The sequence below is a fragment of the Miniopterus schreibersii genome, assembly GCF_964146895.1.
Source record: "Miniopterus schreibersii genome assembly, chromosome: 16".
In the NCBI taxonomy this organism is placed as follows: Eukaryota; Metazoa; Chordata; class Mammalia; order Chiroptera; family Miniopteridae; genus Miniopterus; species Miniopterus schreibersii.
The window spans coordinates 36,699,517-36,721,996 of NC_138116.1; the positions used below are offsets into that span (position 1 = coordinate 36,699,517).

General features: G+C 39.1%; 1 protein-coding gene and 1 pseudogene across 5 annotated transcripts in view; one reads left to right on the forward strand and one right to left on the reverse strand.

Moving 5' to 3' along the window:
* The first annotated feature begins 448 nt into the window (after positions 1 to 448).
* Positions 449 to 22,480, forward strand: part of NDEL1 (nudE neurodevelopment protein 1 like 1) — a 57,151-nt gene continuing 35,119 nt past the window's right edge. Inside the window, exons 1-9 of one of the 4 annotated variants that reach the window (XM_081161906.1) lie at positions 486 to 633; positions 8,418 to 8,515; positions 9,638 to 9,791; positions 10,695 to 10,843; positions 12,584 to 12,720; positions 15,801 to 15,974; positions 17,142 to 17,233; positions 20,453 to 20,604; positions 20,767 to 21,493. In XM_081161906.1, coding sequence (XP_081018032.1) covers positions 8,430 to 8,515; positions 9,638 to 9,791; positions 10,695 to 10,843; positions 12,584 to 12,720; positions 15,801 to 15,974; positions 17,142 to 17,233; positions 20,453 to 20,604; positions 20,767 to 20,833 — 1,011 coding nt within the window. In that variant the 5' untranslated portion in view covers positions 486 to 633; positions 8,418 to 8,429 and the 3' untranslated portion in view covers positions 20,834 to 21,493. Of the gene's footprint in view, positions 634 to 8,417; positions 8,516 to 9,637; positions 9,792 to 10,694; positions 10,844 to 12,583; positions 12,721 to 15,800; positions 15,975 to 17,141; positions 17,234 to 20,452; positions 20,605 to 20,766; positions 21,494 to 22,480 lie in introns of those variants that run through there. The other 3 variants (XM_081161904.1, XM_081161907.1, XM_081161905.1) reach the window with 3 other exon arrangements.
* LOC308568853 (bifunctional methylenetetrahydrofolate dehydrogenase/cyclohydrolase, mitochondrial pseudogene) lies at positions 4,286 to 6,914 on the reverse strand (annotated as a pseudogene). The gene is made up of 2 exons: positions 6,858 to 6,914; positions 4,286 to 5,269 (listed from the first exon to the last, which is right to left on the reverse strand). The product of its transcript is annotated as a bifunctional methylenetetrahydrofolate dehydrogenase/cyclohydrolase, mitochondrial pseudogene (transcript).

Here is a 22,480-nt window from a genome sequence, read left to right on the forward strand (position 1 = left end):
GGTTCTAGCTCTCATGGAACTTACATTCTGAGGAACACAAGAAAAAGAAAATTTCAGCTACAGGAAGCGCTCTAAAAACAACATCGTTCTATGTGAGTGATGAGGGGGGGACTAGAATACGCCGGCCGTTCCACTGGGTGGTGGGGCGGGCTTGGCGGTGAAATCTGAGCCGAGATTCGTTCCATAAACGGGAACATTGAAACACACACTTGAAGGACCTCGGAGGCCGGTTTTCGCCGCGGTGCCGCCGCTTCCGGACTGCGGAGCGTCCCGGGGAACGCGAAAGGCCCGACGGCCGCAGGACTCGGCGGCCGGGGGCGCCTGCGCACTGGCCGCCGCCAGCCTGACGTCAGCGCGCCGGCCCGACCCAGCCCCTGTGACGCCATCCTTCCCACAGCCCCGCCTTGGCAGCTCGCGCGCATGCTCCGAGCCCCGCCCCCGCGCGTCACAGAATGGCCTCGGACACCCAGGCAGCCCCTGACGTGTCGGGGAGGAGCCGGCGCGGAGGTGCGCGGAGTGGAGCTCAGGGCTGCAGTGGGGAGCGGAGCTGAGCGGCTGGGCGGGCCTGGTGAGGCCAGCGGAGCGGAGACGTCGGTCGGGTGGCGGCGAATATGCGTTTTTGATACGTTGGAGGTGAGCCTGCCGTGCGGGGCCGCTCCGAGGGTGCCGGTCCGGACCCGCGGCGCCGAGGCCTGTCTCTGGGGAGCCTGCCGGGCCCTGGGGCTGTCTGAGGCCCCGCCGGGCCGGACCCGGGCCGGGTTCTGGGGCGGCCGGCCCGGGGGCAACTGTTCCAACCGCTCTAACTGCTCCCCGGCCGCCCTGGTCCGAGGCGTGGTCCACGAGGGGCGCCCGCAGGGGAGCGCGCTCGGCGGCCTCCAGAGGATGTGCGGGCGGACGGAGGCCGGGACGTGGCACCGTGGGCCTGGGCGCTGGTGGCTCAAGGAGTGGCTCAGTTGAAGTGGCAGCGGCGTCTCCAGCCTTCTCCCCGCCCCTTCCCCCTCCATCCCTTCAGCCGGGAGTGTAGTATGGAGCCGGGTTGAATTGAGCTCTCTTCGCTTCTCCCGTCCGGGGCGAGCGCGGAAGCGGCCCTCGTTGGGCTCCGACGGCTTTCCCGTGACTGACTCTCCGTCCCGACTCCCAGTCATCCCTCTTAGAGTTCAGGGAAGTGTCGTCAAACGGGCTTGGGTGGCTTGTGCTCGCCTCTTTTTTGCTGGTAAGCGGCGAAGTAGCCCTTTCAGTTTTGCGAAGGAAGTGAAGGGTCTCTCGCTCCAGCGCCTGCACACATTTTAGAGCCCCCTCGCTGCCTCTCTCGAACCTCAGCACCCTGTGGTTGGGCCTCATTCTGTTATCGCCATTTAACGGATGGGAAAATTGAGCCCGAGTGGGGTGGGATGTATTAAGTGTTTTATACTGTGGATTCTACCAACTTGTGAGTGGGTTCGCTTGGTTCAGAATTTACGTTTCTAAGGGTCAGAGTTACAGAGTTTTTTTGGTGGGATTTTTTAATACCCTTCTCTGCTAGAAAGGAACGCAGAAAATTTGACTTGCCAAAAATATACCAGAATCTAGTAGAAGACTTAAGTATTTTTGAGCAGACTCACCTAGAGTAGGAAATTGCTACTCAGTTACAAGAAAGATCCTACTCTGAAACGTGCTCAGGGGTTGCTGGCTAGTTACGTCGTATGATAAATTGTGTTCTTAATTCACTTTGAAATAGAATAATGGCTTTGCTAAAGCATGAACTTGTTGATATAGCATGAAGTCATGGGTTGAAGAGAAGTAAAGGGGAGCTGAGTAAGATCTCTTCTGGATTTTTATTAAAATCATTTAAAATTGGAGATCGTAAGGAATAGAGAAAACCTTGGGCTAGCCCTGGTTAGAGGTTGACTTGGTCCAGCTAGAAGTTGTTAACTCTAACAAAACTGTTCTTTTTTTAGTTCTGTTTTGACTCTTAATTAAATAAATTGAAGTAGGATAATGAACACTTAGAAATATGTAGAAATCTGAGTAAAAACTTAGATCTTGCTTTCATGACAACTGCAAAACTTATTCTCATTTTAAACCATGTCGAGATAAATTTGGTTACTTAAAGCTTAAAATTACTCCGGATGTACGTTTCTGAGCATTTCATAAGGTAGGAAAAAGAAGTCTGATAGTCAGGACCAAAAGGGAGACCACATTTATGATCAGCTTTGAAAAGTTAAACATTCTGTAAATGTGCCTTTGGGAGAAGTAGAAGAAAAACACACGTATTACTACCTACAGCAGGGATTTTCAACCGGTGTGCTGCAAGAATTTTTAATAATGCAATACTTGACTGTTTAGTCAAGGGCACTGACCTCTTTTCCCTTAGATTGTCAAATAAAAAAAGGTCAACAGTTAACACAACAGTAGCCATCTACTGTTATACCTATTTTTTTTGTCATTTCGGCAAAATATATTTTTTGATGTGCTGCAGAATTTTAGTAATTAGTTTATATGTGCCATGAAATGAAAAAGGTTGGACCTACAGTGAGGTCCAAAAGAACTTCTAATCTATTGCATTCTACAACTATTAACAAGAAGATGCTATCATATAAAGTGGATTTTCTTACCATTGCACAAAGAGTAGTTTCTTTGTAAATATAGCATTTTGGACAGATAGTTTTATACCCAAATGAGTTGATATGTCAGTTGCTAGATACCTGAAGGTCATGTACAGTATGATACTGTCCCATGTAAAAGTTGTGATGCTTTAGAGATTCATAACTCCATCCATATGAGACATGGTATTGAGGGACGATTTGGGTAGCAGAGGAGAGAACATAATTATCTGCATTTTAGCTTCAGGAGATTATAAATGCATTGTTGAAACTTTTTTTTTTAGTGGTATAGTTTTCTATACTGGCTAACTTTGTATAGCCTTAATATCTCTAGTTACAGAGTTTCAAATAACACTGTAACCTGAAGCAAACTGAACAGACTGTCTTTGCAGCCCCTGCAAAGGTCTTTTGAATATCTACAGGAGTAGCAAACTGGTGTTACTTGTAAAAAAAATTCAGTTTGGAATGAGTAAGTCCGATGTATACAACTGGAATAATAAAGCTGGATAATACCAGTTAAGCAGTAAAAATGAGGTGGGACCACAGAGGACTTTTTTGTTAATTTTTAATCTGGCTCTTTAAGACTATTCCAGAAAAGGTTTTAGAAGAGTTTTCAGTAATGGTGGTATCACTGGAATATGCATATAACTTCTGGAAGTGATTAATTTTAAGGGATCATTTGTATGCTATAAGTTCTGAAACATTTACTTTTTTCCAATCAGAAGTGCTTTATTAAAACAAAACAAAACCCCCCCACAAATCCTTTAATCAGAAAGTTTGATTAAATTCAGTATTAACTTAAGCTTTCAAAAACCTATTGGGGAAAGCCAACAGGTGTATCAGAGAAAAGCAGGCAGCTGCTGACAATTCTTGGGTGGAAAAGTAAGTTGCATACATACACAAGCTGCCCAAGTTTTGTTTTTCAAAAAATAGGTTTCAAGATCTACCACAGAAACCATATAGACACCCCCAACAGTACAAAAATTTAACATTGAAGTTTAAGAATATAGGAAAAACCAAATATGACAATACCCATGAATTATTTATTAAAGAAGCCTTTCAGTCCTAGTGGAGAGACCTCATAAATGGTAACACAGAAAACAAGGGCTAGTAGCACATGGAACAAACCTAGAAGTTTTCCCAATGACTGACTAAGCTATAAAATAGCTCAGGATACTGTTAACATGTAGCTTTCAGTCAAAACCTATAAAACTGGTAGATTTTTTTCTACCCAATTACCATGATTTCTTCCTTTTTACCTTTTCCCTAATTTCCTCTAGCAACATTTTTCCTTTGGTTTCACCAAAAGGTTTGGAACCTAAAGTGAATATCAACTCTTACTGGGATAGCACTTGGGAGATGCAGTCTTAGGAAAGGCAGTGTAACTGAAGTGGTCTGACAAAGTTAGGCAGCCATTCTCAATGTGACACTGTCCCCCATGTTAATAACTAGGTTAATGGTTTCGCTTATGGCTGGATCACATGACCCAGTGTAATAATGTGTGCTCCCTGGTAAGGTGCTGCAGACCTATGTGTGCAAACACCCACCATTTAAGCTTTCAAAAAACACAAAGCATCATTTAAAACCATGTCAGTAGAATAAGAAAATACTGCATTTCTGTTGGCCTGTTTTGCCTCTTGAATTGGCTTGGAGTACTGTTCATGATACAGAAGACACAATTGTTAATTAGTTGCCACTACAAGCTACTTAGAATTCAGTACTTCCAGATCTTCAATCTTCAGCACCTTTTTTGCACCAATAATGGGTTTCTTCATTAGCCTCACCCCTGTCATTTGATCAACACCCCCAGGGAGTGGAGTGATGTCACCAGCTTTTTTCCGGACTCCTTCAAAATCAACATCTCCAACCAACTAGAGTTTAGCAGTGATGGGATCTTGAATATTTACTTATTCCCACAACAATGATGGCTGCTCCTTCCTTGATTATATCTGCCATGACCAGATTTGGAATGCCTGCAGTGGAGACCACAGTATCTGCAAGAATTGTATGTTTCTTCAGCTGCTCTTTGGGAGTGTATCGAGATATTTTAACAGTGACATCACCTCCAGGACGTTTATGTGCCCAGTTGTGTGTAGTACCATTGCAGTGGGCATTCCAACATTTTTTGACTTAACAGCTACAATCATATTCTTCCCTAGGGTTGGAATGCTAGCTCGATTATTTCCCATATACCCCATGGGGTAGCCGGTAACATGGAATACATGTCTGACAAACACATCCGCCCTACCTTAATTACACAAAAGCCATCAACATCCTTGTCTGGAGAAACAGCATTGCAGGTCTTTCATCAGTGTGCTCATAAGAGGCAGCTGAGTAAGGAGGCCGTCTACAGAATCATCATGTTTATTGATTAAATTCAACAGTTCTTACTCTGAAATTGAAGCTGGTTTTACAGTTGTCTCACTGATGATTCCCACATCTGCCGCAGCCTTGGTTTTGTTGAGGACGGGAATGACTTGCAGGATTCTCACCAAACCGGACCGAGCTCAGGTGTGGCTGTTTGTTGCCTGATGCCACCCACTCTTCCACCTCCTGCTGCACTTCCTGCTTGAGATTTGCTTGGCAAGTTTCCTTCCAGAAATGACACCAGCCTCATTTTGAATTGCTGAGAGGTGCAAGGGATGATGGTGGAGATGGCACTTCTGTGTGTGGCCAGAGCTTGGACACTATGTAGACACAAGGGAAGCGGTAGCCATGATGCCAGGAGAGCCTGAAGCACATTTATTTTGTGATTAGACTTGAAAGGTCCACTACTGAGCTACCAGGTTTTTTGTTTTTGTCTTTTAATCTTCACCTTAGTAGGGGGAGAAACATCGTGATATGAGAGAGAAACCGATCGGTTGCCTCCCATACCACACCCTGACAGGGGATCAAACCCTCAGCCTAGGCATGTGCCCTGACCTGGAATCGAACTCACAACCTTTTGGTGTATGGGACAATGCTCCAGCCAATCAACCCACCCTGCCAGGGCCTGAACTACCAGTTTTTTTTATAACTTAATGAAATTTATGCTGCATTTACTGTGTGTCGAGCTCTGTACAGAGTACAAATATTAACTCACTTAATCTTCTTAACAATCCTATTTTAATTATCCTCATTTTACAGGTGAGGAAATGGGGCACTGAGTGGTTAAGTTGCTTGCCCAAGGTTAACTAGTGAGTAGTGGAGTCTGATTCAAACCAAGGCAGTTTGGCTTCAGGATCTAGGTTCTTTTTTTTTAATGTTTTTATTGATTGATTTTAGAGAGAGAGGAAGGGGGGAGAGAGAAACATTGATGGGAGAGAGTAACATTGATTGGCTGCCTCCTATAGGTCCCCCACTGAGGATCCAGCCCACAACCCGGGCATATGCCCTGACCAAGAATCGAACCTGTGACCCTTTGGTGACTGGGACAACACTCAAGCACCTAAGTGACACTGGCCATGGCAGGGATCTAGGTTCTTAACCACTATGCAGTGCTGCTCTTACTGCCTGTTTCCTGGTTAAATGTTTTTAATTGGTTTATATTGTAAAAGATGATGGTCATTTTAGTAAAAGGTTTCTGGCGTAGATTATAATACTGTTTGAAGAGCCAGTAAGCAAGCTGTAAAAGTAGCCTGTTATAGAAAAATTCTCAATGTTCAGTCCACATAAGATTTAGCAGGAATAGGGTTATAAAGTTAGTGTTACTTACTAATCAGAAACATACTTGAGGAAACATAAGTCTAGCCCAGATTCTCATTAGATGGAAAAAACTGAGATTGTAAGACATTAAGCAGGTTGCTTGAGGATTTAATGGTTGAATTGGAACCCTGGAACCCAGTTTCAGCAGCACTCCCAACTCTGTGGGGGTTTACGTTTTAATGTTATCATACTTTAAGGATATCTCCAGGAGTAGAATAATACAGGGCTATTCAGATTAGAGGAGGGTGCATTTGGTGCACTAAATATTTATCCAGTTCTTAACAATGTTTGATACATAGTAGGTGCTCAGTAAACATTTGCAAGCATGCTGTACTTTCTGTAAGCAAGGTGTTATGCTTCAAGGAATACTTTGCATTTATAGAAGGGATCCATCTCTTTTCAAAAACTAAGGCTGATTGGTAATTTAAAATAATTGGAAGATTGACTAACAGATGTCAAAAGTAATAATAGATGGTGTGGTCGGGAGAGACTTGACTAATACAGAAAAAATTGCAGTGAGCCACAAAGGAATGAAGCTACATGTTAATTTTACTCAACCGGAAACTACCCTTGTACTTCTTTGGTGTATACCCACTCTGAAATTGAAGTTCTGTCTGTGACTTTTTGCTGAACCTTCATGAGTGGCATTCTACAACTCCAAGTTTTTATGAATTCGCTTTTAAAAGCTGGCCTTGAATTCTTGTTGCCTGGTTTGGATTAGGTTGAATCAATTTTGGTTTAATTTAGTAAGTACAATATTATTGAGTATTTGTAAGCCATGTGCAGGGGTAGAAATAAGTAAGAATAATACACAGCCTAATAAGAGGACATAGAAGTGTAAGCTATGTGGTAAATATATTCATGAAAGCATGTGTTGGATACAGAGGTAGCCAAGAGTGTGGGAGATTTTAGTGCTATCTGGGTGAGGGCGGGAAAGGCTTTCTGGAAAAGATGACAGCTAGGTTTTAAAGTATAAATAGGAGCTTTCCAAATACACAAAGAAGGGATAGCCATTCCAGGTAGAGAAAACATCCAGAACCGAAACAGAATGGTGTGTTGAGACCACTTTGAACAGCATTGTTGGAATATAAAGTGGGATGCTTGGGGAGGGGGTTATAGGAGGTTAGACTGTTACAGAACTTTTGCTTCTTGAAGTTAGGCGTGAATCTAGAGGGAACTCAATGTCTTCGGTATTTCATTTGTCCTTGACAATCAGTTGGAAGCTTTAGGTAGTCAGTCCAAATGCAAGGTTAATTAAATAGGTATTTTTTTTCCTCCCCTCTCTGAACACCTTGGGAGAAGAACCAAGATGAAAGAACATTGAAATTGGAGGATTAGTGGATTTAATGGAAGAAATTTTTGGACTTAAAAGATAATTAACAGGAAGGTTTTAGAAATATAATAATAGTAAATGATTGGGAATGTGGTATGTGATCTCCTAGTATGATCACCTGGCATGAATGTTTCAAGCAGGTGGTTTGAAGCAATTCTACAAGAGAGAAGGGCATGCGGTAGCATCAGCTCTGACAATAAGCTTGTTTCTGTCACCTGATTCCCAGAAGGTCATTTGGCTTTAAGCCAGCTGCTGAAGCCCTGTGTGCAGGATGATTTTGTTGGTTCAGTTCACCGAACCTAGGGCTGTGACCAGAAGTGCCTTATATCAAATAATTTTGTTGATCTCCTCTCCTATCATGATCTCATCATAATATTGGTGGCCCCCAATATTGAGGGTGGAGCAGTGAGGTGATTTATGTGCCTGGGTTACAATAAAGAGTTAAGCACTCCCCCGGCCGGGCGTGGCTCAGTGGTTGAGCATTGACCTAGGATCCAGGCGATCGGGGTTCGATTCCCGGTCAGGGCACATGCCCTGGTTGCCGGCTCGATCCCCAGTCGGGGGCGTGCAGGAGGCAGCCGATCAATGACTCTCTCATCATTGATGTTTCTCTCTCTCTCTCCCCCCCTCTCCTTTCCTCTCTCTGAAATCAACAAAGATATATTTAAAAAAATAAATAAAAAAAAATTAAGCACTCTTGGAATCTTTCATGTTAACTCCTTCTAAAATACTGCAGTTTTGGTGTTATCCCAGATTTTATCTTTTACTTAGATTCCTGGGTTCTCTATTAATTTATGTTTGTTTTTAATATTTCACAGGCTTTCTTGATCATGGATGGTGAAGATATACCAGATTTTTCAAGTTTAAAGGAAGAAACTGCTTATTGGAAGGAACTGTCCTTAAAGTATAAACAAAGGTAATGTTGAAAAGCATCCTAAAAATAGGGCAGGGCATTTGGAATACACCATCTCTAGCATGTGCATTTTTAAAAACATAAAGCTAAAATTAGAGTTTCAGACTTAGGGTTGGGATTCTAGAAATAGTCATAGCATTGCTTGTATTTAAATAGTACAAAAATGCCATAAATCCTTATATTACTCAAATTATTAAAATAGTAAGAAAACTTAGTGTCATTTGTGATTTTTTTTTTTCCTGGTAGTTTACCTCCTTTTATTCTTACTACTCTAATTGGCCACCTTTGGCCTGCTGTGTGCATTGATTCTACCTCATCATTTCAGTCTTTTGGAGATTCTGATAGGCTGTGTAGGGCTTCATATAGCAGACCTGAGTTCTCTTCAGCAAGTGTTACCGGTGCCTGGATCCAGAAGCTTTGCCGGAGGGGAGAAGAGCTTCGGGTGTATGGAGCATTTTATAAAATCTCAGTTATTTTAATTAGTTGGGAGAACGTTTACATAATCTTTTGAGCACCAAAACTTTCTTAAATTTCTTTTTAAAATTGAATTTTTCTAAAATATATATACATTTTCTTACTTTGGTTAACAGAGTTTTCTAAGCCTTATCAAACCTTTTATTATTATTTCATTGTTGTTGCCGAAGCCAGTTATGTTGTGCCAGTGGGTATAAAAGGTATGTGTCTATGGCAGGCATTCTTAATCGTTTTTTGTGCCATAGACGCCTTAATAGGCTGGAGAAGTCTGTAGACCCCTTCTCAGAATAATGTTTTTAAATGCATAAAATTAAATAATAGAATTACAAAGGAAACCAATTATACTGAAAAACTTAGCTAAATATTGAACTAATTTGTGGTATAGTAATATGTGTTTCTTCATTAATACATTAAATAAGGAAGAGCTAGCAGTGAGTATATTAAATGTGAGTCCTTTTAGGGCTTATAACTTTCATTGAGCCTTGAATATAGAGTGAGAGAAGTAAAACAGATTGTCTTTATTATTTAGTATATTTTATTAAAGCATAGCATTCAGACAAAAATTCGTGAATTGATATATAATTGTCTTCAAGATGATCCTTATGGTTCCTACTAACTACAACTCATCTTTCCCACTTTGTTTTTGATTAGCTTCCAGGAAGCTCGGGATGAGCTGGTTGAATTTCAGGAAGGAAGCAGAGAATTAGAAGCAGAGTTGGAGGCACAATTAGTACAGGCTGAACAAAGAAACAGAGACTTGCAAGCTGATAACCAAAGACTGAAATATGAAGTGGAAGCATTAAAGGTAATTGTGGCAGTAGAAGTTCTAGTGTCTAATGTACTATGTTTCATTAAAATGAGAAATGTATTTTTTAAAGGGGAGCTTAAGAGCAGCCGGCAACAAAAATGTAAAAATAAGCTTAAAGTGAATTTTGACAAACTGTTTTCTTTTATGGAACTAAGGGAAAGGTGATTTAGAGTTTAGGAGTTCACTTAGAAAGTCTGTAGTCGTCAGTGTTTTAGCTATCATGTTCCTAGCTATAATTTTGTAGTTCCTGTAATTTTCAGAAGTTGCCTGATTATTTGTTTTGATATGTCGCCTCATTTTGTGGTACTTAAAAATTATATTTGTATGAAATATACACATTTATTTCATTATTGTTTATAGTTTTGGAGCTTAGTTTGGATTTAAAAATTGCCTTCTAAAAAAGAATTTTCAGGAATAAAAGGATTATCTCCTTTTGTTGCTCTTAACCACCGCCTTAGCCAAATGCTTGGAGACTTTCAGTGTCTGGAGAGTAGGTGGGTTTGGGGATGGTGGGGGTAGGCAGGTCAGGGGTAGGGAATTTGAGCTCTGTCAGTCTCTGTTTTTGTGCTCACCCTGAGCGTATTTAGCCTGAGAACCCAGAAGTTCCCCCACCATTTTTGGGGTTTTTGAGGCAATGGTTTCATTATTTTACTTCTTTTCAGAGAGAGCATTATTAGATTTCTGAGAAGAAAGTGGTTCACTATTTAACCTTTGTGTGAGCTAAGGCATTTGGAATGAACGTATCATTGTTTTTAAGTATCGTGGAAAGGAGAAGGGGTACCATCAACTTGGATTGTGGGTGAATTCCTTGGATTTTCCCTCCCCTTTAACTTGGATTTCCTCATTTATTAAAGAAAACTGTACATTAACAACACTTTTTTCCTATACCCATGCCTTTAGGAGAAACTAGAACATCAGTATGCACAGAGCTACAAGCAGGTCTCAGTATTAGAAGATGATTTAAGTCAGACTCGGGCCATTAAGGAGCAATTGCATAAGTATGTGAGAGAGCTGGAGCAAGCCAATGACGACCTAGAGCGAGCAAAAAGGTGAATGATGTGTATTTTGTTAGAATAACCAAAGTTGGCAATCAGTGATTAGTCAGTGATGTATGTCTTTAGGTTCAACCTATCACCTAGATCTTAATCCCAGAACACTTCTTTTTGGTACTCAACGCATTGAAACTAACCCCAAACCCTTATCTCCCTAGATATTGCCCTTCTAAGCTTTTTTCCCCCCATTTTTCTTTTTTCCTTTTCTCATGTACCATTGTTGTTCCTGTTGGCTTTTCATTAAAATATGTCTCATTCATTCCTCTATCTTTCCCTCTCTGTCATCAGTACCACCACACTTTTTGTAGATCCTCACATCTTAAACCTGAATTCTGCAGTTATTTCCTAGCTAATTTGTCTTTAAATTTTTACCTTTTTAAATTCTCTTCTGTTTTAGGACTAACCGATGAATTTTATCAATATATTGCTTTCATTATGATTTTGCTTAATAACCTATAGTTGCTTGCTATTACTATTGCCAAGCTTTCATATATCTGTAAATTAGTTGTTTCTTAACCATTCCAAATTTAATTCCTCTTACTTCATTCCTATTACTTTATTACCTGGTTTTTCTTTCCTTAATAGTTGAGTGACTCTTAAATGCCCGATAGGATGCTAGAGTTGAGGTTACAAAGATAAACTAGCTACTGACTGTGGGTGTAACAGATGTGAACATTTCATATGATAAATACTCTAGTAAAAAGAGTGTACAAGTTGCTCCAGGGCATAGAACAGGGAGCAGCTAAAGTAACCCTGGAGAGATTGGGGAAGCAGAACCTACCAGGAGAAACAGAAATTAACCAGGGGAAGAGAGAGATGCAAAGGCAGAGAGGCAGGAAAGCGTGTGAGGTATTAATATTTCATTTTGATTGAAATGTATAGAGACATGGCTGAACAAGATGAGACTAGAAGGTGGTTGAGGCCAGGCTGTGAAGAACCTTGTGTGCAATGTTTGATAGTCATTCTATAGGCAGTGGGGGGTCTCTTTAATAATTTTTTAAACAAAGGAGTAATTTCAGCCTCTGGTTTCAGAAGATAATACTGAGGAATTGGAATAGAGAGGAGGAGATGTAAAGACCATTTAGGAGGAATCCAGGTGATGGATGGAGAATTACGCATGGGCAGAAGACTGAAGGAGAGCAAATGGAGTTGAGAGAGATTTTGACAGTTGACAGGGCTTGATACAATTGGACATGGCATTATGAGTTCGGACGAAGTTAAGGAACTTTATATCTATAGCAGGTAGCACATAGCAGATAGTGGAAACATAGTAGGTACATGTTAATGTTTGTTGAATAAAGTAAGATGAGAAATGCAGGAAGAAGAAAGGATTGGTAGGAAGAATGTAAATGGAGTGAGACCTGGGACTTTGTGTTTTAAACAAATTCTTAATTTTTACGTTCTTGAAAACTATTGAAAAGTTTTCCTGAAAATATGTAAACTTGATTGTATTGCATTTAAAATCCAGTGGGGAGATATAAATTGTATAATAAGTGGCTTTCCTTTAAGGAATTTTAAGGAATTTAGATGGGAATTTAAGAGAAAAGAATATATTTAATGGCTCTAAATGATAATAGAGACACTAAATGCCACCAGAGATCAGAGGGGTGAGATCATTCTTTCAACTGGGACACGCTTTTTAGGTCAGGAAATGATATGATATCAACTGACAGTTTCCTTTTGTATTACCTATTTGTACACTATTTATTTAATTCATGGATTCTAATTTTTTTTTAGGGCAACAATAGTTTCACTGGAAGACTTTGAACAAAGGCTAAATCAGGCCATTGAACGAAATGCATTTTTAGAAAGTGAACTTGATGAAAAGGAATCTTTGTTGGTCTCTGTTCAGAGGTTAAAGGATGAAGCAAGAGGTAAAATTTATAACCTAACCGAAACCTTACTACCCCTGAGCCAGAGTTCTCAGCTAACTTCAGGACCAACTTGTTAAAGCTATACATTTGTATACTTTGTCATACACTATGCTAAGTACTTTTAATCTGTTAACTTACTTAATACCTCCATCATCATCTCTAGGAGGCAGGTCTTACCATCACTATTTTATAGGCCATAAAATAGGCACAGAGAATTTTGAATTTTGTCCAAAGTCTTACAGCTTGTCAGTTGGGATTCAAACCCTGGTCTGTTTTTCAAAGCCTTAGTCACTACCACTGTGCATATACTGCTTGCTTATTTTGGGTTTTTTCCTTCTACCTAAATACCTTTGTTATGCACATAATAACATATGTGTACACATTGCTGTTTATATATTATACATATAATGAATATGTATTTTTCCTTTAAAATTCTCCTTTCCTCCTCCTCCTTTTTTTAAGTGCATGGTAGCATGCAAAATATTACAAAGAAGAGAATAAAAATCAATGCCAATCCGTTTGTCTTGAGAGAAATCCACTAATAGTTTGGTGTGTTTCTTTCCAGTCTTTCCCATGAGTATACATACTGAAGCAAGAGGTAAAATTTATAACTGAAACAAAACCTTGTGTATGTGTGTATATACACACACGTATGTACACACACACACAAAAGGGTGGGCAAAAGTAGGTTTACAGTGGTTTGTATGGAAAATAATACAGTAATTAACAGTGTTTTGCACTCATAACTGTAAACCTGCTTTTGCCCCTCCCTGAGTATATATATATTAGGTCCACGGTATATATACATATATATTTTCTGTCCCTTCTTTCACTCCTTAGTACAGTGAATATAATCCATGCTACTAAAACATCTTTTAAAACAGGGTTTAATAATGTTTATAGTATTTATTAGATATATTTATTTGATGGATCCCTTATTATTGGTGGGTAATTTTTTGCTATAAATAGTGCTGTGAATAGGATTCTTGTACTTAATATTTAGGAATATCTTTGATAATTTTTTTAGAATAGATTCTTAGAAGTGGCAAAGGATATAAATGTTTTTAATGGTCATAAAAGATACTGCTGAATTACTTTTTGATATTTGGTATTTTACACTCCCTATGGCAGTGATTGAGAGTGTCCTTCTCACACTGTTAATTAGCATTGTAATAAAAATAGATTTAAAAATTATTTAAAAATCAATTTGAAAGTTGAAAGTTGGTATCTCATTTTTTAAAAACTTGTATTTCTTTGATTACTACTTGTGAAACTTTTGGTTCAGTTTCTAAGAATAGTTTTTCATGCCTTTTTTTAAAGAACTTCACATAATTTATATAATGTATAAAATATTAACTCTATGTTTTATTCATTCATTCATTCATTCATTCACAGTTGTGGTCAAAACACATAAAATTTACCATCTTTTTATTTTATCCTCACATGAGGACGTGTTCACAGATTCTTAGAGAGAGGGGAGAGAGAGAGAAACATCGATCGGCTGCTTCCCAAACGTGCCCTGACAGGAATCGAACCCACAGTGTAGGCATGTGCCCTGACTGGGAATTGAACCTGTGACTTTTTGGTATGCTCCAACCAACTGATCCACAATGGCCACGGCTAAAATTTACCATCCTAACCATTTTTAAATATACAGTTCAATAGTGTTAACCATATTCACATTGTCATGCAAGAGATCGCTGGAATTTTTTTTATGTTAGTAAATTGAAACTATACCCATTGAACAACAACTTCTATTTCCCCTTTCCCCCAGCCCCTGGCAATCACAATTCTACTTTCTGTTGCTAGCTATGAGTGTGACTACTGTAGATACCTCATATAAGTGAAATCACACAGTGTTTGTCTTTTTGTGACTGGCTTTTTTCACTTTGCATAATATCCTAAAGTTTCATCCATATTGAAACTTGTGACAGAATTTCCTTTTGTTATAAGACTGAATAATACCCATATATATATGTATATATATATACACACACCCACACACATTTTTTGATCCATTTATCTGTGTCTGGACACTTGGGTCGCTTCTACCTCTTGCCTATTGTGAATGGTGCTGCAGTGACCATGGGTGTGCAAATGTGTCTTTGAGATCTTGCTTTGAATTCTTTTGGATATGTACCCAGAAGTGAGATAACTTTGTATCGTTTTATTAACATAAGCAAGTATTCTGAAGGTCAGTTGCATAACTGGAGAAGAAGACATTAATTTTGCATTGAAATTCAACTTTGAAAGCACGAAAAAAAAATTACAACTATTCTACTTCCTTTCTAAAACAAAATATTTCATAGTGACAATTAGTGAACAATATTAGCCCATTTAAAATTATAAACATGCACTTAATTGATTTTTGCAGTGATCCCCAAACTACATCATTTCAAAATACAAGAAAATGAGTTGGTAAAGAATATTTTTGTGTTATACATGTTTTTTGTTTTTAATCCTCACCCGAGGACATGCTTAGAGAGAGGAAGTGGGGGCGGGGGAGAGAGAGAGAGAGACATCAATTGGTTCCTTCCGCCCTGACCAGGGGACTGAACCTGAAACCCAGGTATGTGCCCTGACCGGGAATCAAACCGGAATCTCTTGGTGGTTAGGACGACACTCAACCAACTAAGCCACTCTGGTCGGGCATACATGTTCCCTTTTACTCTATTTCTTTTTGCATATGGGCATAGATATCCTTTTTCTTAGGTTATAGCATTTTTCAATTCTAAAAGATCATTTACCCCTGGTTGGATAGGTCAGTTGGTTAGAGTGTCGTTCTGATATGCCAAGGTTGTGGGTTTGATCCCCAGTCAGGGTACATATAAGAATTGATGTTTCTCTCTCTTTCTCAGATCAATTTAAAAAGTTTAAAAATAAATACATAGTATTAAAAAAAAGAGCATTTAGACAGTAGGGTTGCCATGTTTATTCCCCTAGAAATAATTGTTAAATAGGAAATTCATATTTGAGAAATAGTAATTTAGGAAGAATGTCTTTATGGCATTTTAGATGTGACTTTGCGTTATGTATTTGCTTTCTCTAGTGAGTATTACGACTTTTGCTACATTTTACAGATTTAAGACAAGAACTAGCAGTTCGGGAAAGACAACAGGAAGTAACCAGAAAGTCGGCTCCCAGTTCTCCAACTCTGGACTGTGAAAAGATGGATTCTGCTGTCCAAGCATCACTTTCTTTGCCAGCTACTCCTGTTGGCAAAGGAACAGAGAACAGTTTTCCTTCACCAAAAGGTTTGTAATGTCTTTTTCTTTTTTCTTTTTTTGTTTGTTAATCTTCACCCGAGGATATTTTTTTCATTAATTTTTTAGAGAGTGAAGGGTTGGGGGAGTGGAGAGAGAAAAAGAGAGAGGGAAACATTGATGTCAGAGAGAGACATCGATCGGTTGCCTCCCACAAGTGCCACACACTCCAACCTGGGCCAGGGACCCTTCAGTGTGGGGCTGATGCTCTAACCACTGAGACACACCAGCCAGTGCTGTTATGTCTTTTCTTTAATAACTAAAGCAGCATCTTTTTGGCATAGTGGACTAATAATTTAATGGAACTTGAAATATTTAGGGAATTCAGTATATGGTTTTAGTACCATTTCAGATGAGATAAATCTTTTTCACTAAGCGGTACTTGGACAATTGGCTACCCATTTGGAGGAAAAAAATGTACATATTTGATGAGTTAAATGATTTAAGTGTAAAAGAATTTTAGGAAACCATTAGGAGAAAATATGGAGAACATTTTTTATAATATTGAGGTGAAGAAGCCAAAGTCTTCCTCCCCAAAACACAAAGTTTAAAAGATAAATGTTACTCTGAGAAATACAACATATGTTAAATAAAGGGTGAATATCTATAATGTATTGTGCCCTTGCAGATTGATTAAAAGAAAGACAACCCAGTAGAAAAAATGCAAAGGATAAGCAGATGATTTCAAGAAGAGATTCAAATGACTAGTTATTAAGGAAATAAAAATTAAAACAAAGTGACGATCAAATTGGCAAAAATAGATGTCTAATATTATTGAGGACCTCACCATACAAATCACTGATACTGACATAACCTTTTTAGGGAGCATTTTGGCAGTCAGCATCTGTTAAGGTGGAAAAATGGGCATATCATATCCTCTGACCCATCAGTTCTATTTTGAGAACTCTCTCCAGAAATACTCATCTGGATGTTTTAAAGATATATGTCCTTTTAGCATTATTTGTAATGATGTAAAATTGTATATAATCTAAATATCCATCAGTTGGAGAATGGTTAAACATATTTATGGTATCTCTACTTTATACTTTATCTGTAGTTTGGAATATTATATTGATTTTTTACATTGAATGTATACTGTGTTGTAATAACAACGAAACCCAAATTGCATGTTTAATCACGTGTTTTATTTTCTTCTAGCTATACCAAATGGTTTTGGTACCAGTCCACTAACTCCTTCAGCTAGGATATCAGCACTAAACATTGTGGGGGATCTCTTACGGAAAGTAGGGGTAAGCATTCAATTATTTATCTCTAGGTGTTTCAGTTGCCAAGGTATTGAATTATTTCTTAATTTGAAATGAGGGAAGAAAAAAGGATACCTTCCTATGGTAAAGGCTGTAATTAAGCTGAGAAGCAAAAGCATCCAGTGACCAACTGAGGCTGGTCCAGATACACACCTCCAGGGCTTGGGGTTGCTGGTGTGTCTGCAGAAGGCCCGGCATGCCGAGCTCCTAAGTTCCCACTGGGAATTCTTCATGTTCTCCACGGCTGTTTCTAAAAGACCACGAGTCCTCCGTTTTTTTCTAAAACGCTTCCTGCTGTATGTCTTATACTGCCCTCTAATCCTGCTCTTTGCTGCTGCCTACCATCCTCCTGTTATTCCTGAGGTTTCTCTTTGTAGGACTGGGCATGGCCTGTGGCATGACTTTGTTTTGCTCTTAGTTGTGCCTGTCTTAGCACGCCTTGACCACCTCAACTTCAGTGCCATCTCCTTGTCTCTAACCTGAATTCCAGAACAGTTTGGCTTTTGAAATACTGAACTTGTTTTTCTGCTTACTCAGTGTTTTACTCTCTGTAATACTCTTTGACCTTCTCAAGAGAGCAGTTCTCAGTTTTTTAGCACTCTCTTCTTTCACTTTGTTCCCTTTCATCAGTGATCCTGCAGATTGCTTCCGTTGTTACTGTTGATCATGATGTTTTTGGCCATGGAGGAGACCTGCAGTGTTGATCATTCAAGAAATTGGACTTCTCCTTTCCTTATCCAGATCACTGAAAACAATATATAACTGTGGATTTAAGCTTTTATTATTTCCCTCAGTGACTTTAACCTCTCTTTTCAGTAACCTGCCCCTGAAACTTCCCACTATCCACCACCCCTTCACTAATTTTTGTGTGTGATACACATTCTGAAAAAAGTAGAAGTTGCATTGTACTTTCTACGAAGAAATGGGAGACCAAGATACCAGGTCCTATGTTTACTTTCTCTGGCTTATGGAATTCTTTTTAACCATGAGATTAACTCTAAACTGCATTTTAAAGTTACTAGAAAGAGTAATGTGCACAAGTCATTCATACAGTACGTAATTTTCCTTCTAAAAGATAACAATTTTTTTTATCTAATTTGTTGTAAGAGTTAATGGTATTTACCTCTATAACTTGAAATAATGTTTTATTTTTCTGTTTCTTGACTTATCAATTTTAAGAAAAAAGATGAGGAATTTAACTCACATCCTCCCAGTTTTTTACTTTTTGTTCTTGTTAGTGTTTTTTTTTGTAATTTTAAATACGAAACTTCTGTTTCTGAATTTATTAGATTATATCTCAGCTCCATATTGTGTGTGTGTGTCTCTCTCTGTACCTTCTTGTGCTCTCCATTGGTTGGTTCTGAAGACTGAAAATTAGTCAATAGCATCTGTAATATTATGCCCATGTATAGATTACTGCATAATCATAGAGGAGGAGCTGGCCTTTTGGGTCGTTTTACTCATGCTGTTCAACAGATGGCCCAAGCATTTTGTTCTTTATTATTTACTCAAAATCATATCAGGTTTTTTTGTATTGTGTGCGAGCTGACTTGTATGCCTTTTTCTTTTTCCTGGTGTTTGTAATTACCCTTTATATTTGTAGCTAGAAAATATACTCTTTGTAGTATCTCATACCTTCCAGCTTCTTCTTCATGCTCTTTGCCGAAAGCCGCTATGCTTGTCGGTCTGCTGCCCCACTGTCTCCCTTGAATCCTCTTGAATTAGTACTGCCTATTCCTGGGCCTCAAGTTGTCATCTTTCTTTCTTTCTTGTTTATTTTGCTTTGGTACCATAAGTAATTTATTCAGAAATGGTGCATGAAAGTTGAACTTGTAGTCCTTGCATGGTTTACCTGTTTAGTTGACAGGCTGTCTTCCAGGAGCTTCTCTGCCAGCTCCTGCATGCTTTTATGGATGTTTTGTTTTCTGCTTTGCTGTACTTTGCTCCCTGAGGAGAAGTACTGGAGGCTCGTCCCCACCCGCGCATCCTCCTCCCCTGGGAGATCAAGGCCTCTGATTTAAAGTTTTGTTTTTTCCTCTTACTGTTCTCCTGTTACTACCTCTGTTTGTAGTACTTGTTCTTTTTATTTCAGTGGTAAAAATATTCCTGCCCATGGCTAATTTTGCCCTCTGTGCTTTGTGTCCTATTCCTTCCAGCCTTCTCATCTTCATGTCTCCTGTACCTTCAGACTTTCACTCTCTATATGTTAATATTTATGCATAATACTTATATATTACATATTATATACACACTTTTTTTTATCTTAGAAAGCAACATAAAAGCAGCTATTCTTCCCTTTTACCCTACATCTCTCTTTAGCCATCATCCTATTTCTTTCTTCCTTTTACAGCCAAGGTTTTTGAAAGCATGTCTCCATTTATTGTTAGCATTTTTGACTGTATGCACACTTCTCCAGACATTCTAGTCTGGGCTCTGTTCACGCCACTAAAATTGCTCAGTGATGACCTCAGTGCTGTTAGATAGAATAGATGCTGTTTTGCCCTGATTTTACTTGAAACATTCACTACCACTGGCCAGGCGTTGTGGTGAGAGGTGCTAAGAAGGGCATCTGATTTAGAGGTAAATGCTAAAGGAATAGTGGCATTGTCAGGTGAATTATTTCGTTACAGACAGGGTGTCAGACATTTACACTGCGTTCTAAGAAATAGAATAGCTTTTAATGTCATGTGAGGTGTTGTAAATGCTCTTATCCATTTAAATGCTTTAGAAATAACTAAACTGAAATGCTATAGAAAGAATTGGCTGCTCTAAAAAATTCTCAAGTGATATTTTTGCATTCTTTATAGTGTTTGATCCCAAAGCAGCCCCACACCACACACATTCACCCACACCCACCCCTAACTACCCAACTAACAAAACCGTTCACAACTCAGAAAGACATGATGGATGGGGTCAAGAGACCCGGGGCCCTTCTCTGCTGTGCCACATTTTCTTATGTGCATGAGGACTATGTCTGTACCCCTCAGTGACACTGAGGGGAATGAGTAAGGTACTCTGAACTCTTTAGAAAGGAAGTCAGCAGGAACATTTCCTCTTTCTGCTGAAAAGGTGATTGATTTTGGTGTAAGTAGCCACCTTTATCAACTAAGAGTAAGGTTTGAGTCTCAAAATAGAAATGGTTTAAAATGCAGATTTTTATGTGCTACTACTGTTTTGACAACCAAATCATTCCTTCTTTTGTAGGCTTTAGAATCCAAATTAGCAGCTTGCAAGAATTTTGCAAAGGACCAAGCATCACGAAAATCCTATATTTCAGGGAATGTTAACTGTGGGGTGATGAATAGCAATGGCACAAAGTTCTCTAGATCAGGGCATACGTCTTTCTTCGACAAAGGGTAAGTCTTAAAAATTTTTAATAATTTTTTGAGTAGTAAAAGTTATACATTATTAAGTGAGCATATTCAGGCTTTGAAAAGGTAAACTCAATTAAATAAACCTACCTGAAGCCTGCTATCATTCAGATCTGACGGGACATGAAATCTGTTGTTGTCTTCTAGTCTTCATGGAGTCTGTTGCCCTGGGAACCCTGGTTCTGAAGTGTCTGTCCTGGAAGCAGACTCTTGAAAGGCAGCAGTGCTAGGCTTGCGGGATTAACAATGCCTGCAATACGGTCCTTGTTCTCAAGGCTCTTGCAGGCTAGTAGACTTTCCTAACGAGTATAGGGTGGGGCAAAAGTAGGTTTAAAGTTGTTTGTATGGACAATAATAATAATACAAGAACAAACCCTGTTTCTCGCACTCACAACTGTAAACCTTTTGCTCCCTCCCGTGTTTGTTAAGGGTAGAAGAAAACACTGTAGTTAGTATATGTGCAAACTCTGTAACAAATCTTCCGACTGAAGATTTTAGAAAAATATAAAACCACTGGATCAAATATAGTTTAGGAGATACACATTTTGTATGATGTGAAGATGCTTTTGGGGAATAGAGGATTAAAATTGTTTTAAGATTGAAGCGGTAATACATTTTTAATGCAAAAACGTTTCCGTAGGTATAGAAGCACATAAAGGAAAATGTAAATTTTTTTAAAATTTTTATATCCTTACAGTTATTTCTAGGCATGTGAAATCATATTTTTAGGTATCTTCTGTAAGGTTTTAAAATTTATGGGATTATACTTCAAATGTTGTTCTGCAACATGCCTAACATGATTTATATTGCCAACATCTTTTCATGTCACTACATATTCTACCTAAATTAAAAAAAAATAAAACATTGCATGGTTATACCCTTTTATGGATGTGCCTTAGTTTAGGTAACTAGTTAAATAGTTAAGACCTATGGCCTGGGGATGCAGACCACACTACCTGAGGTGGCTGTTACTACAGCCACGGAGGCACTGTGATCCCTTGCCACTATCTCTGGGTCGTAGAGGCTGCTCATTCTTGTTCTGTGAAAGCAATACAGATACAACTCTAGAAATTGTCACGGTTGCTTAAAGGAGCGTGTATGCTCTGTTTTCCTCAATAACTGGCATATTTCTGGAGGAACTAATTTGGTGCACAGTCCACTTTAAAAGCTTCCTATTGTCCACTCTTGTGGAGTGGAATGTTCTGGTTTCTCTCTGTTCCTTTAGAGAATTCTACCTTGAAGTATACATATTTCATTAAGGAGCACATTCTAAAATATCAATATATAAATCAGAACTTTATTTTAACCATTGGAGTTCCTTGGGGGGAATAAGTATAAAATTAATTTTCCTCAGGTTTAGGAGTTTCAGGCAGCCTTGAGGAATGCTCACTTTTATACACTAATGATAAATGGAATAAATAGGTATTTGACATTAAATTGCCATTTACCCCAAACAATACAGGGAAAGTTTAGGGGTAGTCTTCCGGAGTGTTGGAAACAGTATGTAGTTATTTTTTCCTGTAACTTGTAATTACCTCCAGTAGAGTAGTTATTGGCCTCTACCTGGAATCCTATTTCTTGCCTTGGGCACCTTATGATGTGAGAATAGGCATGAACCAGAAATGGATTGGTTGGGCAGATGGCTTTGCATGTGGAAGGTCTTTAGAACAGTAATGAAGGAGGAGGGGTAATGTCAGTTCAGGCTCACGGCTTCTGTCTTCCTTAAGAGACTGGCTTTCACTCGACCCCTGATGCAGAGCACCAGGGCAGTGAGTGTCTAGAGGTGAACCCAGTCTTAGGTAGATAGGAGGATTCAGAGTAACCTGGATCCAGGAGGGGGCCTCACCCCCAATTTGTCCCC